This window comes from Tursiops truncatus, chromosome 11, assembly GCF_011762595.2.
Source record: "Tursiops truncatus isolate mTurTru1 chromosome 11, mTurTru1.mat.Y, whole genome shotgun sequence".
Classification (NCBI taxonomy): domain Eukaryota; kingdom Metazoa; phylum Chordata; class Mammalia; order Artiodactyla; family Delphinidae; genus Tursiops; species Tursiops truncatus.
Window position 1 is genome coordinate 68,139,633 of NC_047044.1, and position 18,378 is coordinate 68,158,010.

Below are 18,378 nucleotides of genomic sequence, written 5' to 3' on the forward strand. Positions count from 1 at the left end.
TGGCTCAGGGGCCCAGCCACTCCGCGGCATGTGGGATCTTCCCGGACTGGGGCACAAACCCGTGTCCCCTGCATTGGCAGGCGGACTCTCAACTACTGCGCCACCAGGGAAGCCCTTTGTCCTAATTTTTAAAAAGGCATTAACTGCATTTCAAGCACACACTTGAGATATTGGTAATGTTTTTTGGTCATAGTAATTTAGGAAAAAGACATGAATACGTGATTTGGACTTGGAATATGATTGAGAGCCATTTAAAGAAAAGTTCAAAGTGATGAAAGAGTTTCTGTGTTGAGCTCCAGATATAGTGGGAAAAACTGCTGAATGCTTTCAGCATTGAGCAGATCGATTACACACGTAATTTAGAAAGAGGATGATCTACACTTACTCATCCTGTACAAAGTAAACAATTATGCTCTCTTCTCAAACTTTTCCTTTGCTTTCAACAGTTTAAAAATATCTGAGTGCAGTGATATAGAAATAGTGTGTGTGATTTAATTCACCTTTTAGAGTGCTTTACTCATGTTGCAAAAATAACTTAGTGATCTCTATTCAAAGAGTTTCTGGAAATAACATTAAAATTAGCTGGGAAGAGCACATATGTGGTGTATAGTATATCTAATGAAAAAAGTGTGTGTTAAATGAGCAAAGATGTTCAATTATTTGCTATTCCAAAAATTTTATCCTTAGAAAATTTGGGTGACATGATCAGGTTAAAATGTAATTTTACATGCATTATTATTTTTTCAACAGATTTATTTTGATATGCAATGACTTACTGTTTAATTAATCTTGGAAATACTTACTGTGTCAGAAAACTCCACATTCCTTCGGGTTTACAAAGTTTTGACTTGATGCTATTCACCTTGCTACAGATTTAATAATGTAAATTTCAAAAGCATCATTTGATTCTCAGGAATTAGCCCTATTTATTAAAACACAATTGCTATTAGAGACATTTATCAACTAGAAAGCCTAACCTACATTACACTGACTTAATATCATTGCTTTCAATTCTTTGAGTTGCTTTTACTGATGTTATTTAGGATGGGGAAAATTTTCAAACACACTAAAATAAAAGCTAATGATTTATTTTCGTACTTTATGTTCAACCATTTATGTTACCTTTCCCTTCAACTCAGTGCTCTACCTGTTCTTAATTCTTTGCACATATTTACTTTGTGCATATGCAGAATGTCATTTTCTAACTTAAAAACGAAAACATCTTTCTAATAAGAGTAATGGTCTCTGTAAGCAAAATGTGTTCACTTTGTTAAAATCAGTTCTTTACAGATGACTTTGAAGGTGAAGGTGGTCAGAGGGTACAAATATACAGTTATAAGATAAATTACTCCTGGGGATGTAATGTACAGCATGATGACTACAGTTAACAATGCTGTATTGTATATTTGAAAGTTGCTAAGAGAGTAGATCTGAAAAGTTCTTATCATAACCAAAAAAATTGCAACTATGCATGGTGATAGATGTTAACCAAACTTATTGTAGTGGTTATTTTGCAATATGTACATATATCAAATCATTGTACACCTAAAACTAATACAATGATATATGTCAATTATCTTAATTTTAAAAAATGGCTAAAATAATAAAGAAGGTAGTCTCTAAACATGCCATGTATGAACATTTGCTGAAGCACTATTTGGAAATTATTTCAAAATAGTTGGTCAGTTACTAGCGACATAATTTGTTTCATGCTTTGCATGAACTTTATTTTGCCTAGGATTTTCTTAAACTATTTAAACAATTCATACCATTTCTTTTCCTTTTGCTAATTATGAATTAATGTTTACTATTTTATGAGACCTACTATAAAGCAATATGAATTCTATATGCCAGGGAAACAAATACTTAAAGAATAAAAGATTGGGGGATTGGTTCAAGATGGAAGAGTAGAAGGACATGCACTCACTCTCTCTTGCGGGAGCACCAGAATCACAACTAACTGCTGAACAATCATCGACAGGAAGACACTGGAACTCAACAAAAGAGATACCCCACATCCAAAGACAAAGGAGAAGCCACAATGAGCTGGTAAGAGGGGCACAATCAAAATAAAACTGCTGGGTGGGTGACTGACAAACTGGAGAACACTTAATACCACAGAAGTCCACCAACTGGAGTGAAGACTCTGAGCCCCATGTCAGGCTTCCCAACCTGGGGGTCCGGAAATGGGAGAAGAATTCCTAGAGAATCAGACTTTGAAGGCTAGGAGGATTTGACTGCAGGACTTCGACAGGACTGGGGGAAACAGAGACTCCACTCTTGGAGGGCACACACAAAGTAGTGTGAGCATCGGGACCCAGGGGAAGGAGCAGTGACCCCATAGGAGACTGAACAAGACCTACCTGCTCTTGTTGGAGGGTCTCCTGCAGAGGCGTGGGGGTGGCTGTGGCTCACTGTGAGAACAAGGACACTGGCAGCAGAAGTTCTGGGAAGTACTTCTTGGCATGAACCCTCCCAGAGTCCACCATTAGCCCCACCAAAGAGCTGGGTAAGCTCCAGTGTTGTCCTCAGGCCAAACCAACAGGGAGGGAACCCAGCCCCACCCATCAGCAGACAAGCAGATTAAACTTTTACTGAGCTCTGCCCACCAGAGAAACAGCCAGCTCCACCCACCACCAGTCCCTCCCATCAGGAAACTTGCACAAGCCTCTTAGATAGCCTCATCCACCAGAGGGCAGACAGCAGAAGCAAGAAGAACTACAATCCTGCAGCCTCTGGAACAAAAAACACATTCACAAAAAGATAGACAACATGAAAAGGCAGAGGACTATGTACCAGGCAAAGGAACAAGATAAAACCCCAGAAGAACAACTAAATGAAGTGGAGATAGGCAACCTTGCAGAAAAAGAATTCAGAATAATGATAGTGAAGATGATCCAGGACCTCGGAAAAAGAATGGAGGCAAAGATTGAGAAGATGCAAGAAATGTTTAACAAAAACCTAGAAGAATTAAAGAACAAACACCTAGAAGAATTAAAGAACAAACAAACAGAGATGAACAATACAATAACTGAAATGAAAACTACACTAGAGGGAATCAATAGCAGAATAACTGAGGCAGAAGAATGGAGAAGTGACCTGAAAGGCAAAATGGTGGAATTCACTGCCACGGAACAGAATAAGGAAAAAAGAATGAAAAGAAATGAAGACAGTCTAAGAGACCTTTGGGACAACATTAAACGCAACAACATTCACATTATAGGGGTCCCAGAAGGAGAAGAGAGAGAGAAAGGACCTGAGCAAATATTTGAAGAGATTATAGTCGAAAACTTCCCTAACATGGGAAAGGAAATAGCCACCAAAGTCCAGGAAGTGCAGAGAGTCCCAGGCAGGATAAACCCAAGGAGAAACACATGGAGACACATAGTAATCAAATTGACAAAAATTAAAGACAAAAATTATTCAAAGCAACAAGGGAAAAATGGCAAATAACATACAAGGGAACCCCTATAAAATTAACAGCTGATTTCTCAGCAGAAACTCTACAAGCCAGAAGGGAATGGCATGATATATTTAAAATGATGAAAGGGAATAACCTACAACCAAGGTTACTCTACCCAGCAAGGACCTCATTCAGATTCAACAGAGAAATAAAAAGCTTTACAGACAAGCAAAAGCTAAGAGAATTCAGCACCACCAAACCAGCTCTACAACAAATGCTAAAGGAACTTCTCTAAGTGGGAAACACAAGAGATGAAAAGGACCTGCAAAAACAAACCCATAACAATTAAGAAAATGGTCATAGGAACATACATGTCGATAATTACCTTAAACCTGAATGGATTAAATGCTCCAACCAAAAGACACAGTCTCGCTGAATGGATACAAAAACAAGACCCATATATATGCTGTCTACAAGAGACCCACTACAGACCTAGGGACGCGTACAGACTGAAAGTGAGGGGATGGAAAAACACATTCTGTGCAAATGGAAATCAAAAGAAAGCTGGAGTAGCAATACTCATATCAGATAAAATCGAGTTTAAAATAAAGAATGTTACAAGAGACAAGGAAGGACACTACATAATGATCAAGGGATCAATCCAAGAAGAAGATATAACAATTATAGATATATATGCACCCAACATAGGAGCACTTCAATACATAAGGCAACTGCTAACAGCTATAAAAGAGGAAATCAACAGTAACACAATAATAGTGGGGGACTTTAACACCTCACTTACACCAATGGACAGATCATCCAGACAGAGAATTAATAAGGAAACACAAGCTTTAAATGACACAATAGATCAGCTAGATGTAATTGATATTTATAGGACATTCCATCCAAAAACAGCAGATTACACTTTTTTTTCAAGTGCACATGGAACATTCTCCAGGATAGATCACATCTTGGATCACAAATAAAACCTTAGTAAATTAAGAAAATTGAAATCATATCAAGCATCTTTTCTGACCACAACACTATGAGATTAGAAATGAATTACAGGGAAAAAAACGTAAAAAAACATAAAGACATGGAGGCTAAACAATACGTTACTAAATACCCAAGCTCACTGAAGAAATCAAAGAGGAAATCAGAAAATACCTGGAGACAAATTACAATGTAAACATGATGATCCAAAATCTGTGGATGCAGCAACAGCAGTTCTAAGAGGGAAGTTTATAGAAATACAAGCCTACCTTAAGAAACAAGAAAAATCTCAAACAATCTAACCTTACACCTAAAGGAACTAGAGAAAGAAGAACAAACAAAACTCAAAGTTAGCTGAAGGAAAGAAATCATAAAGATCAGAGCAGAAATAAATGAAATAGAAACAAAGAAAACAATAGATCAATAAAACTAAAAGCTTGTTCTTGGAGAAGATAAACAAAACTGATAAACCATTAGCCAGACTCATCAAGAAAAAGAGGGAGAGGACTCAAATCAGTAAAATTAGAAATGAAAAAGGAGAAGTTATAACAGAAACTGCAGTAATACACACCATCCTGAGACTACTACAAGCAACTCTATGCCAATAAAATGGACAACCTGGAAGAAATGGACAAATCCTTACAGCGGTATAACCTTCCAAGGATGAACCAGGAAGAAATAGAAAATATGAACAGACCAATCACCAGTAATGAAATTGAAACTGTGATTAAAAATCTTCCAACAAACAAAAGTAAAGGACCAGTTGACTTCACAGGTGACCTCTATCAAACATTTAGAGAAGAGCAAATACCCATGCTTCTCAAACTCTTCCAAAAAATTGAAGAGGAAGGAACACTCCCAACTCATTCCGTGAGGCCACCATCACCCTGATATCAAAACCAGAGAAGGATACTACAAAAAAGAAAATTACAGACCAATATCACTGATGAATATAGATGCAAAAATCCTCAACAAAATCCTAGGAGACAGAATCCAACAACACATTAAAAGGATCATGCACCATGATCAAGTGGGATTTATCCGAGGGATGCAAGGATTCTTCAATATACACAAATCAATCACTGTGATACACCATATTAACAAATTGAATAAAACCATATGATCATCTCAATAGATGCAGAAAAAGCTTTTGACAAAATTCAACACCCATTTATGATAAAAAATCTCCAGAAAGTGGTCATAGAGGGAACCTACCTCAACATAATAAAGGCCATATATGACAAACCCACAGGAAATATCATTGTCAATGGTGAAAAACTGAAAGTATTTCCTCGAAGATCAGTAACAAGACAAAGGTGCCCACTTTCACCACTCTTATTCAACATAGTTTGGAAGTTTTACCACAGCAATGAGAGAAGAAAAAGAAATAAAAGGAATACAAATTGGAAAAGAAGTAAAACTGTCACTGTTTGCAGATGACATGATACTATACATAGAGAATCCTAAAGATGCCACCAGAAAACTCCTAGAGCTAATCAATGAATCTGGTAAAGTTGCAGGATACAGAATTAATGCACAGAAATCTCTTGCATTCCTATACACAAATGGTGAAAAATCTGAAAGAGAAATTAAGGAAACACTCCCATTTACCATTGCAACAAACAGAACAAAATACCTAGGAATAAACCTACCTAAGGAGACAAAAGGCCTGTATGCAGAAAACTATAAGACACTGCTGAAAGAAATTAAAGATGATACAAATAGATGGAGAGAAATACCGTGTTCTTGGATTGGAAGAATCAATATTGTGAAAATGACTATACTGCCGAAAGCAATCTACAGATTCAATGCAATCCCTATCAAACTACCAATGGCAATTTTTACGGAACTAGAACAAAAAATCTTAAAATTTGTATGGAGACACAAAAGACCCCGAATAGCCAAAGAAGTCTTAAGGGAAAAAACCGGAGCTGGCGGAATCAGACTCCCTGACTTCAGACTATACTACAAAGCTACAGTAATCAAGGCAATATGGTAATGGCACAAAAACAGAAATATAGGTTAATGGAACAGGATAGAAAGCCCAGAGATAAACCCACGCACCTGTGGTCAACTAATCTATGACAAAGCAGGCAAGAATGGAGAAATGACAGTCTCTTCAATAAGTGGTGCTGGGAAAACCAGACAGCTACATGTAAAAGAATGAAATTAGAACACTCCCTAACACCATACACAAAAATAAACTCAAAATGGATTAGAGAACTAAATGTAAGAGTGGACAGTATAAAACTCTTAGAGGAAAACATAGGAAGGACACTCTGACATAAATCACAGCAAGATCTCTTTTTGATCCACCAACTAGAGTAATGGAAATAAAAGCAAAAATAACCAAATGGGATCTAATGATACTTAAAAGTTTTTACAGGGCTTCCCTGGTTGCGCAGTGGTTGAGAGTCCGCCTGCCGATGCAGGGGACACAGGTTTGTGCCCCGGTCCGGGAGGATCCCACATGCCGCGGAGCAGCTGGGCCCATGAGCCGTGGTCGCTGGGCCTGCGCGTTCGGATCCTGTGCTCCGCAGCGGGAGAGGCCGCAACAGTGAGAGGCCCACGTACCACAAAAAACAAAAAAAACCACAAAACAAACAAAAAAATGGGCAGAAGACCTAAATAGACATTTCTCCAAAGAAGACATACAGATGGCCAAGAAACACATGAAACCCTCTCAACATCACTAATTGTTAGAGAAATGCAAATCAAAACTACGGGGAGTTATCACCTCACACCAGTTAGAATGGGCATCATCAGAAAATCTACAAACAACAAATGCTGGAGAGGGTGTGGAGAAAAGGGAACCCTCTTGCACTGTTGGTGAGAATGTAAATTGATACAGCCACTATGGAGAACAGTATGGAGGTTCCTTAAAAAACTAAAAATAGAATTATCATATGACCCAGCAATCGCACTACTGGGCATATACCCAGAAAAAAACATAATTCAAAAAGACACATGCACCCCAATGTTCATTGCAGCACTATTGACAATAGCCAGGTCATGGAAGGAACCTAAGTGTCCATTCACAGATGAATGGATAAAGAAGATGTGATACATGTGTACAATGGAATATTACTCAGCCATAAAAAGGAATGAAACTGGGTCATTTGTAGAGATGTGGATGGATCTAGAGACTATCATACAGACTGAAGTAAGTCAGAAAGAGAAAAACAAATATCGTACATTAACTCATATGTGGAACCTAGAAAAATGGTACAGATGAACCAGTTTGCAGGACAGAAATAGAGACACAGATGTAGAGAACAAACGTATGGACATTAAGGGGGAACTGGTGGTGGGGGTGGTAGTGGGATAAATTGGGAGGTTGGGATTGACAGATACACACTAATATGTATAAAATGGATACCTAATAAGAACCTGCTGTATAAAAAAATAAATGAAATAAAAATTTTTTAAAAGATAAAAAAAGAATAAAAGATTGAATACATTTTAACTGGATCAATAAAAGTTCTAATATATAGCACTCTAAAGTGGAGTGATTACAGTAAAATTTAACAATATTCCATGATTTTATAAAACAAAAGCTACCTTACAAATCTAATCTAGCAGTTCCTACAGTGTAGTCTGGGATGCGATACTCGTCCTTCGGCATGTTCCATGAAAGGGAAGAGAGGACTTGGCCAAGTAGTTGTGTGAGATGCTGCATGTAATACCTCTCTTGTAGATTTAATATTTATGCATATATGTTAGCCTATTCAAGACTCCATGAAGGCATCTGTTTAATTTTTTTACTCAACTTTTCTCAAACTGTGGAATGATTTTGTTCTTTAAAACCAACGTTCTCACACCCCTTCCCCAACAGCATCTGGTAAATACTAATCCGGCACACCAGGGCACTGTGACGGAGGGTGCTCAGTGCCTCAGTGTAGTTGTGGTATTGAGCCAAAAAGTAGATACATCCATTTCTAGAGTTAGACAACGGGCTTGTAACTGATAAGAGCTAGAACTAAAACCCAGGTCTCCTGACTATGTAGGACTTCTGAGGCCATGCTCAAGTGACTATAGCAGGACAGTGTCAGGGGCTAGGGCATGAACCACATCAGGGTTCTGAAATAACTTTTGTACCAAGAGCTAATTAGGAAATACTTAGGGTAGAATGCTGAAGCTCCATAAGATCAGATAAAGTAGTCAGAGCTGAAGCTAGACTGCCTTGGATGGAAATTGTTCTGTTGCTTACCAGCCACCTAACCTTGAGTCCGTTACTTAACTTCTCTGTACCTTAGTTTTCTCATCCGTAAAATGGATACAATAGTTTCTAGCTCATAGGATTTGTTGTGAGAATTACTAAATGAATTAATACATTTAAACTTAGATCACATCACAAACATAGTAAACATTCAGTAAATATTATTTCTAGTTATGTGTTTATGAGGAAGTAGCAAACATGGATACCCTACCATTATGGTGACCTAATATGGGGTGGTACTTTTAGGAATAAGAGAAGCATGTTGTGCATGCTAACTGGGAAAGCCTCTGAAGTAACACGTGGGCCTTCTGGTCATTCATCTGCCTGATTCACAATTCAGCTTAATTGAATAGTTATTCAATAAAAGCACCTCTGAATATCCAAATATTATAAAAGGTATGTATGTATAGAGTGTGAGCACATAGATTATAAAGGTCAGTACATAAAACAATAGGAGGTGCATACAATTAAATGAGCAAGATGACCTTGTTTTTATTTTATTTTTTTTTTGCGGTACGCGGGCCTCTCACTGTTGTGGCCTCTCCCGTTGCGGAGCACAGGCTCTGGACGCGCAGGCTCAGCGGCCATGGCTCACGGGCCCAGCCGCTCCGTGGCATGTGGGATCTTCCCAGACCGGGGCACAAACCCGTGTCCCCTGCATCGGCAGGCGGACTCTCAACCACTGCGCCACCAGGGAAGCCCCCTATATTTATTTTTATGGTGTATTGTGAACACATAAATTGTGGATTGTGACACAGAATGTAGTGAATTTTTTGCTGAATCATCTAGAACAGTATTTTCCAAGCTCTAATGCGTGTTCAGATCACTTGAGGATCTTGTTAAAATATAGATTCTGACTCACCTGTCCAGGGTGGGGCCTGAGATTCCTTATTTCTAATCAGCTCTAGGTGATACAAATGCTGCTGATCAATGAGTGAATCTCAGTAGCAAGATTTAAGATACTGTTTCTCAAACTTGGCTTCACATTGGAATCATTAAAAAGCCAGGGAATTTTAAAAGATGCTGATGCCTGGGTCACAATCCTTAAGATTCTGATTTAATTGATAAGGGATGTGGCGTGAGCTTAGGGATTTGTGAAAAGCTCCCTAGGAGATTCCAGTGTGCAGCTAAATTGGAGAATTGATGCTCTGGCTCAGACTGGTTTCAATTTACTTTTTGAGAAAAGGTGTTCATTTTAGGCATCTAATCTTATATTTTTTTCCTTGCAGGTTGCAGCGATCTACAAGGACTCAAGTATTGGAAATCTTATAAATATAGTAATTGTAAAATTAGTTATAATTCATGATGAACAGGTAAGAAACAGTTCTAAAAGTAGTAATCCTAGCTGTAGTAGGCTCTTAGTGGGAATATATAGAGAGATCATTAAAACCCTTATTAGAAATGAGATATTTTAAAAATGTATATTACAAAACTTGATTTGAAAAGGAGTGGGGTTAACTTTTTCTGTCGTGATGGAAACAAAATGGAATGACAACAGAGGAAGTAACAAAAATTAATAAACAATTTAAAAATTTAAGGTTGAAAACATTGAGGTATTCACTTTTATAATCCTACTGTTGAAAGATTTAAAATATAGTAATTTTCAGAAGTTAGCTTTTCAATCCCAAATTTTGGAAGGTCTAATTTTTGTGTTTTGATCACAGTGTTTTAAGTATTGCTGAAATATGTTTTAGATATGAGGGAGAGATGATACCACTTCTTCCTTTGCCTGTGAAAATGCTATTTAATGAATTGCATAAACATTGACAGGCTTGGAAGGAAAAAGGCCATGAATGTTTTGACGTAATGTTAAATTGCTAATTTTTTGTGTGTAGGAAGGACCAGTCATCAGTTTTAATGCGGCTACCACGTTACGCAACTTCTGTTTATGGCAGCAAACTCAGAATGTTCTAGATGATGCCCACCCATCCCACCATGATACTGCTGTTCTTATCACTAGGTACAGTTCTAGAAATAACGCTTGCAATGAAATTGTTTATCCTTTATCTCCTGCGTGATCACCAGTACTTCTTCTTACGATAATTCTTTATCGATAATACATAGAAACGTTCTGTGAGAACTTGTATTACAAAAGATACCATTGAATGAAAGCATTCTGTTTTTTTCAGACCAGAACACTGGCCTGATTCCTTAGGAAATTAGCAACGTTAGGTTGCTAAGTAATGGTTTGACATAAACAAGATAATTTCCTTATTATATTAGTGACAGAGTAAGAATTAGGAAAATTACTTGGAAATTAATATAGTTATGGAACTGAGAACATGTTTTGTTTCTTCCCTAACTTGACCTTTAAATCGCTTGTAAAAGAAAGCCTTTGAATTTATTTTGGATGCCCTATACTTAAAAATATCTATCTGCTCCTTGTTTTGATGCTCAACGCATGACGTAATTACCGGGCTGCTTTTGCTAGGGTTTTTCTCAAACCTATTTATTTATATGCAGCTGCTGCTATTATAAAATGAGTATCCATTTTACATGTACCACTATACATTGTTAATTCACATCTTTGTTTCAGCAACGGTCATGCTACCAGAATATTTAGATCCTGAGTTTGTTGTTTGTTTCGGTTGGTTGCTTGGCCAAGGGGGAAAAATCTTTTACTTGAGGGTCAGACTCAGAGAAATTTTGGCTTTCTAGAACCCTGAAATGAAAACCTTTAGTCCATGTAAAACAGCTGACGGATTGTCCATGTGCTTTATTTCTTTTCTAAACTAAAACAGAATTGACTCAAATTTATACAGAGTATTCTATTACCAATCCATGGTACTGCCCTGGGTTATAGTTAGAGGCCAAGCAGCAAAGACTGAAGATAAAAGATTAATGATGGGAGGGAGGAAAAGGGCTGTAAGAGGAGACCATGAGGAAGGAGACTAGAGAACTGTCATAATGAATGTTTAAGGACTAAATAATTTAAGAAGGAAAAAATTTAAGCAACTTGGTAACATCTGAGAACATCATTATTTTGCAGCTGAGAATAATAGCTGAAGTTCATAAAGGCATTGAAACATCAAGAGTATATTACATATACTACTGCATAAATAAAGGCAGAGAGGAGAAAAATACACTTAGAAAGCTTTTCATTGAACTTGGTTAAACTTCAGCTGTTCACAGCAATCACTTTTATATAGCACCTATTGCTTATTGATATGCAAAAATGGTGTATTACTCTAGGTTTAGGGTAATAGTCATGTCATAGTTAAAGCTTCTTTATCTTTGTTTTGACATGTTGCAAAAATATTTTCTGAAAATGCTTCAAAATCTTTTGTTTTAAGGGAAGACATTTGTGGAGCTAGAGAGAAATGTGACACATTAGGTAAGTTATTTGGTAAATAAAATATAGCTTGTATAATTGTTTACTGAATTATTTAAAATGATGTTTCGATTATCTTCCTTTTAATTTACACAATCATTTTGATTATTAATAATGGTTAGTGTCACTATTATTTGATTCTGCTCTAAGTTTTAAAGAATAATAAGAGCTAATATTTATGTACCAATTAATTTCTAAATATCAAGTGCTATGCAGAGCTTGGCATTTTAAAGTGTTTTATTGTGTAATATTTGATCCATACAAAATAGTACATAAAAACTTATATGCAAATTTAAAGCAAAAAAAAAAAAAAGAGTAGTCATGAATCCACCACCAGATTTAAGAATTAGAAATTTATCGGTACTGTTCTATGGCCTGTGCTAAGTCCTTATTCTCTCCCTTGCACTTACCCAAGAGGTAACCAATAGCATGAATTTTGTATGTGGCAGTTCCTTCCATCTTTTGAAAAATAGTTTTATTGTATATGTATATATTCCTAAAAGAAATTGCTTGATTATGCTTATTTTTGAGCTTTAGTTCGTGCATTTTCACTGCTGTACAATATTTCATCCACAGTTCACATATCTATATCCTGTCAGTGAATATTTGGGCTGATTCCAGCTGTTTTCTATTATGAACTTTATCATAAGAGCTAAGGTATATTCCTATGGTTAGAATTGCATGCCACTAAATGTGCTTATGTTTAACTTTATAAGAAATACCAAATTATTTTCTAAAGTGGTACCAATTTATACTTTTAATCAATAGTGTATAAGCATTCGTTTTGATTATGTCACTATTAATACCAGGATCTTCAAATTTCTCATTTTTGCCAATCTAAATTTAATATATTTCATTATAGCAATAATTTTCAGTTCCCTGGTCACTAATGAGTTTGGACGTCTTTTTATACATTTACTGGTCATTTATATTTCCTTTTTGGAGAGGAATGAAAGAAATGAAGAAAACATTGCCTTATTTTTCTGCTGTGGTATTTTTCATTTTCTTACTGCCTTTTAATGTTCTTTATAACTTCTTGATACCAAACCCTTTTTGGTTTATATGTATTGTAAATATCTGTTAATAATTTGTTCCTTAGTGTTAATTGTTTTGTGTGTGTGAAAATGTATGCTGTAGCTGAATTTATAACTTTAGGTTTAGCAATTTTGTATCTTATTAAAGAAATTATAGCCTTCTGAGCCTTCTGTAGCTCAAAAGTCTGAGTGTATTATCCTGTTTCCTTGTAAATATTTAAAAATTTGTCTTTTCACATTTAAATCTCTAAACCATTTGGCATAATTTTTTTGATGTGGTATCACATAGGGATCTAGTTTTGTAAGTTCCTTTTCTCTGTGAATGTCCAGTTTCCTCAGATCACGCATTGACTAGTTTACCTCCTTTCATTAGAATCTGCAATGCCGTATATAAAGTTTCTGTTTGCACTGGTATGTGCAAATCATCCCGCTGTTTCATTAATCAATACTTTTTATTTAGTCCATGTGCCAATTTCACATTAGTTCAAATTTTATAGCTATATAATAAATCATCATAATTCATAGGATATATAACTCCATCTAATTTTCTTCAAGAGTATTTTGGCTATTCTTGGACCTTTACTCTTCCATAAAAATTTTAGACAAGCATGTCAAGTAATTATAAAACAATTATCTGTCTATTTATGAAGGTCTTTTAAAAATTTCTTTCAGTAGTATATAATATTTTCTTTCAAAGCTGGTCATGCACAACTTTCATTTACCTCTTTTATTAGTGTATGGTCTATGATGTTGATTGAGAGAAATGCATTAGATTATTTGGATTATTGATTTTAAATCTAGCCACCTGATTCATTACTCTAACTAATCCTTATAATTTACCTGTGGATATTTATATCACTTGTGAATTATGGCTATTATTCCCCCTCTTCTTCAATCCTTATAACTTTCTCTCGTTTTTCTCTTTTTCTTTCTTTTGTCTTAAAGCAAGACAAAAACCTTGTCGAATGTTGAATAGAAATGATGATGGTAGCCTTTTATCCTGGATTTTGAAAGGAATAATATTTGACATAGGTTCTTGGCAGATAAACTTATCATCATAGTTTTCTGAGACTTAAAAAATGTATGCTTTTTTATTAAAAAATTTTGCAGATATTGAAATCATACAATTAATTTAATCCTGTGAATTCCTTTTATGAGTTTTGTAACACTAAACCAAACTTGATCAAGGTTTTTCCTTTTTTTTTTAAACACACTACTAGATTCCATTCCATGCATATATTTTCAGGAGTGAAATGATCTTCCTTTGATTATATTTGTCTAATTTTGATACCAAGGTTTTATTCACCATACAGAATTTGTTGGAAGTGTATTATTTCTTTTCCCATTCTCTGGAAGATTTTATATAATGTTGGAATGATCTATATCTTGAAAGCATGGGAGATCCCACCTAGAAAACCATCTGGGTTTCATCTTTCCTTGTGGAAAGATATTTAACTATTTGATTTTTCCAACGGTAATCAGACTTTTAAAAAAATCTTTTTGAAGGTATTTTAAAAAGTATGTTTTTCTAGATATCTGACCATTTCTTTTAGTAGTAGTAAAATTAATTAGCTTAAATTATTCTCATAGCACTTTCTTTTAAGTTCTGTCAATAGCTATACTTCTGCCTTGTTTTATTTCTGATATTATCTATTTACACTTCTTTATAATGGCCCAATTTCACTGGAATATTGTCTATTGCATTTGTCTTTTTAAAGGATCAACTCTTTGCTTTCAATCTCATTTTTATTTCATTAATTTCTGCTCTCTCTCTCCTTTTCTTTCCAATTTACTCATGCTGTTCTATTTATAATGTAAACTGCCTGTTAGCTCAATAACATCCAGGATTTTTTCTTTTCTAATTTTATTGTTTAAGACTATTGACTTACTTCAAGGTATCATTTTATTGTGTCTCACAAATTTTGATAGGTATTTATCATATCATTTAAAATTCTAAATTCTAAGTATGTATAAATTCATCATGATTTCTTTTTTGACTTATAATTTAGAAATGCATTTAAAATTTTATGAATATATTCAAACTTACTGTTTTTTGTTTATTAAATTCTAATTTAATTTCACTGTAGTTGGAGAACATGATCTATACGATACCCATTCTTTGAAATCTTTTGGTATTACCTGTATGGTCTATTATGTGGTCAGTTAAAAAAAATGTTTCAGGTATGTTTAAACAGAATGTACATTCTTTAACTATGGTATACAGGTTTCTATATGCCTGTTAAATCAAACTTGCCGATTATCTTATTCAAATCAACTGTATATTTACTAATTTTTTGCTTACTAGGTCACTTACTTGAAACATGAATGTATCTCTGTTACTCTATCCCTTTTCAATTTTACATTATAATTTTTACAATTACAGTATTCAAATTTTTTGTTTCATCTATTTTCAGGCTAACTTATTAGGCATATGTAAGTTTGAATTGAACCTTTTACAATTGTGCAGTGACTTTTTTTTATCTCTAATAATGCTTTTGAAAGAAAATAAAGTCAGTATAGCTTTATGTTTAAAGTGCTGTGTCTGGCAATACTATAGTAGCCAAACTTTTTCTTTTTTTTTAGGTCTCTGAAGTCTTTTTTTTTTTTTTCACATCTTTATTGGAGTATTATTGCTTTACAATGGTGTGTTAGTTTCTGCTTTATAACAAAGTGAATCAGTTATACATATACATATGTTCCCATATGTCCTCCCTCTTACATCTTCCTCCCACCCTCCCTATCCCACCACTCTAGGTGGTCACATAGCACTGAGCTGATCTCCCTGTGCTATGCGGCTGCTTCCCACTAGCTATCTATTTTACGTTTGGTAATGTATATATGTCCATGCCACTCTCTCACTTTGTCACAGCTTACCCTTCCCCCTCCCCATATCCTCAAGTCCATTCTCTAGTAGGACTGTGTCTTTATTCCCGTCTTACCCCTAGGTTCTTCATGACATTTTTTTTTCTTAGATTCCATATATATGTGTTAGCATACGGTATTTGTCTTTCTCTTCTCTTTCTGACTTACTTCACTCTGTATGACAGACTCTAGCTCGATCCACCTCACTACAAATAACTTAATTTCATTTCTTTTATGGCTGAGTAATATTCCTTTGTATATATGTGCCACATCTTCTTTATCCATACATCCAATGATGGACACTTAGGTCGCTTCCATCTCCTGGCTATTGTAAATAGAGCTGCAATGAACATTTTGGTACATGACTCTTTTTGAATTATGCTTTTCTCAGGGTATATGCCCAGTAGTGGGATTGCTGGGTCATATGGTAGTTCTATTTGTAGTTTTTTAAGGAACCTGCATACTGTTCTCCATAGTGGCTGTACCAATTCACATTCCCACCAACAGTGCACACCCTCTCCAGCAATTATTGTTTCTAGATTTTTTGATGATGGCCATTCTGACCGGTGTGAGATGATATCTCATTGTAGTTTTGATTTGCATTTCTCTAATGATTAATGATGTTGAGCATTCTTTCATGTGTTTGTTGGCAATCTGTATATCTTCTCTGGAGAAATGTCTATTTAGGTCTTCTGCCCATTTTTGGATTGGGTTGTTTTTTTTTGTTATTGAGCTGCATGAGCTGCTTGTATGTTTTGGAGATTAATCCTTTGTGTCAGTTGTTTCATTTGCAAATATTTTCTCCCATTCTGAGGGTTGTCTTTTGGTCTTCTTTATGGTTTCCTTTGCTGTGCAAAAGCTTTGAAGTTTCGTTAGGTCCCATTTGTTTATTTTTATTGCCATTTTTCTAGGAGGTGGGTCAAAACGGATCTTGCTGTGATTTATGTCATAGAGTGTTCTGCCTATGTTTTCCTCTAAGAGTTTGACAGTTTCTGGCCTTACATTTAGGTCTTTAATCCATTTTGAGCTTATTTTTGTGTATGGTGTTAGGGAGTGTTCTAATCTCATACTTCTACATGTACCTGTCCAGTTTTCCCAGCACCACTTATTGAAGAGGCTGTCCTTTCTCCACTGTATATTCCTGCCTCCTTTATCAAAGATAAGGTGACCATATGTGCGTGGGTTTATCTCTGGGCTTTCTGTCCAATTCCATTGATCTATCTTTCTGTTTTTGTGCCAGTACCATATTGTCTTGATTACTATAGCTTTGTAGTATAGTCTGAAGTCAGGTAGTCTGATTCCGCCAACTCTGTTTTTTTCCCTCAACACTGCTTTGGCTATTCGGGGTCTTTTGTGTCTCCATACAAATTTTAAGATTTTTTGTTCTAGTTCTATAAAAATTGCCATTGGTAATTTGATAGGGATTGCACTGAATCTGTAGATTGCTTTCGGTAGTATAGTCATTTTCACAATATTGATTCTTCCAATCCAAGAACATGATATATCTCTCCATCTATTTGTATCATCTTTAATTTCTTTCATCAGTGTCTTATAATTTTCTGCATACAGGTCTTTTGTCTACTTAGGTAGGTTTATTCCTAGATATTTTATTCTTTTTGTTGCAGTGGTAAATGGGAGTGTTTTCTTAATTTCACTTTCAGATTTCTCATCATTAGTGTATAGGAATGCAAGAGATTTCTGTGCATTAATTTTGTATCCTGCTACTTTACCAAATTCATTGATTAGCTCTAGTAGTTTTCTGGTAGCATCTTTAGGATTCTCTATGTATAGTATCATGTCATCTGCAAACAGTGACAGCTTTACTTCTTCTTTTCCAATTTGGATTCCTTTTATTTCCTTTTCTTCTCTGATTGCTGTGGCTAAAACTTCCAAAACTATGTTGAATAAGAGTGGTGAGAGTGGGCAACCTTGTCTTGTTCCTATCTTAGTGGAAATGCTTTCAGTTTTTCACCATTGAGGATGATGTTGGCTGTGGGTTTGTCATTTATGGCCTTTATTATGTTGAGGGAAGTTCCCTCTATACCTATTTTCTGCAGGGTTTTTATGATAAATGGGTGTTGAATTTTGTCAAAAGCTTTTTCTGCGTCTATTGAGATGATCATATGGTTTTTCTCCTTCAATTACTTAATATGGTGTATCACAGTGATTGATTTGTGTATATTGAAGAATCCTTGCATTCCTGGAATAAACCCCACTTGATCATGGTGTATGATCCTTTTAATGTGCTGTTGGATTCTGTTTGCTAGTATTTTGTTGAGGATTTTTGCGTCTATGTTCATCAGTGATATTGGCCTGTAATTTTCTTTCTTTGTGACATCCTTGTCTGGTTTTGGTATCAGAGTGATGGTGGCCTCATAGAATGAGTTTGGGAGTGTTCCTCCCTCTGCTATGTTTTGGAAGAGTTTGAGAAGGATAGGTGTTAGCTCTTCTCTAAATGTTTGATAGAATTCACCTGTGAAGTCATCTGGTCCTGGGCTTTTGTTTGTTGGAATATTTTTAATCACAATTTCAATTT

The 18,378-nt window shown here is 35.5% G+C and overlaps 1 protein-coding gene across 7 annotated transcripts in view; it reads left to right on the forward strand.

Annotated features, from left to right (window-relative positions):
• Window positions 1-18,378, forward strand: part of ADAMTS20 (ADAM metallopeptidase with thrombospondin type 1 motif 20) — a 194,839-nt gene that overhangs the window by 57,695 nt on the left and 118,766 nt on the right. For all 7 annotated transcript variants that reach the window (XM_073788803.1, XM_073788804.1, XM_073788805.1 and 4 more), the window contains exons 5-7: window positions 9,845-9,928; window positions 10,451-10,575; window positions 11,909-11,949. In XM_073788803.1, coding sequence (XP_073644904.1) covers window positions 9,845-9,928; window positions 10,451-10,575; window positions 11,909-11,949 — 250 coding nt within the window. The remainder of the gene's footprint in view (window positions 1-9,844; window positions 9,929-10,450; window positions 10,576-11,908; window positions 11,950-18,378) is intronic.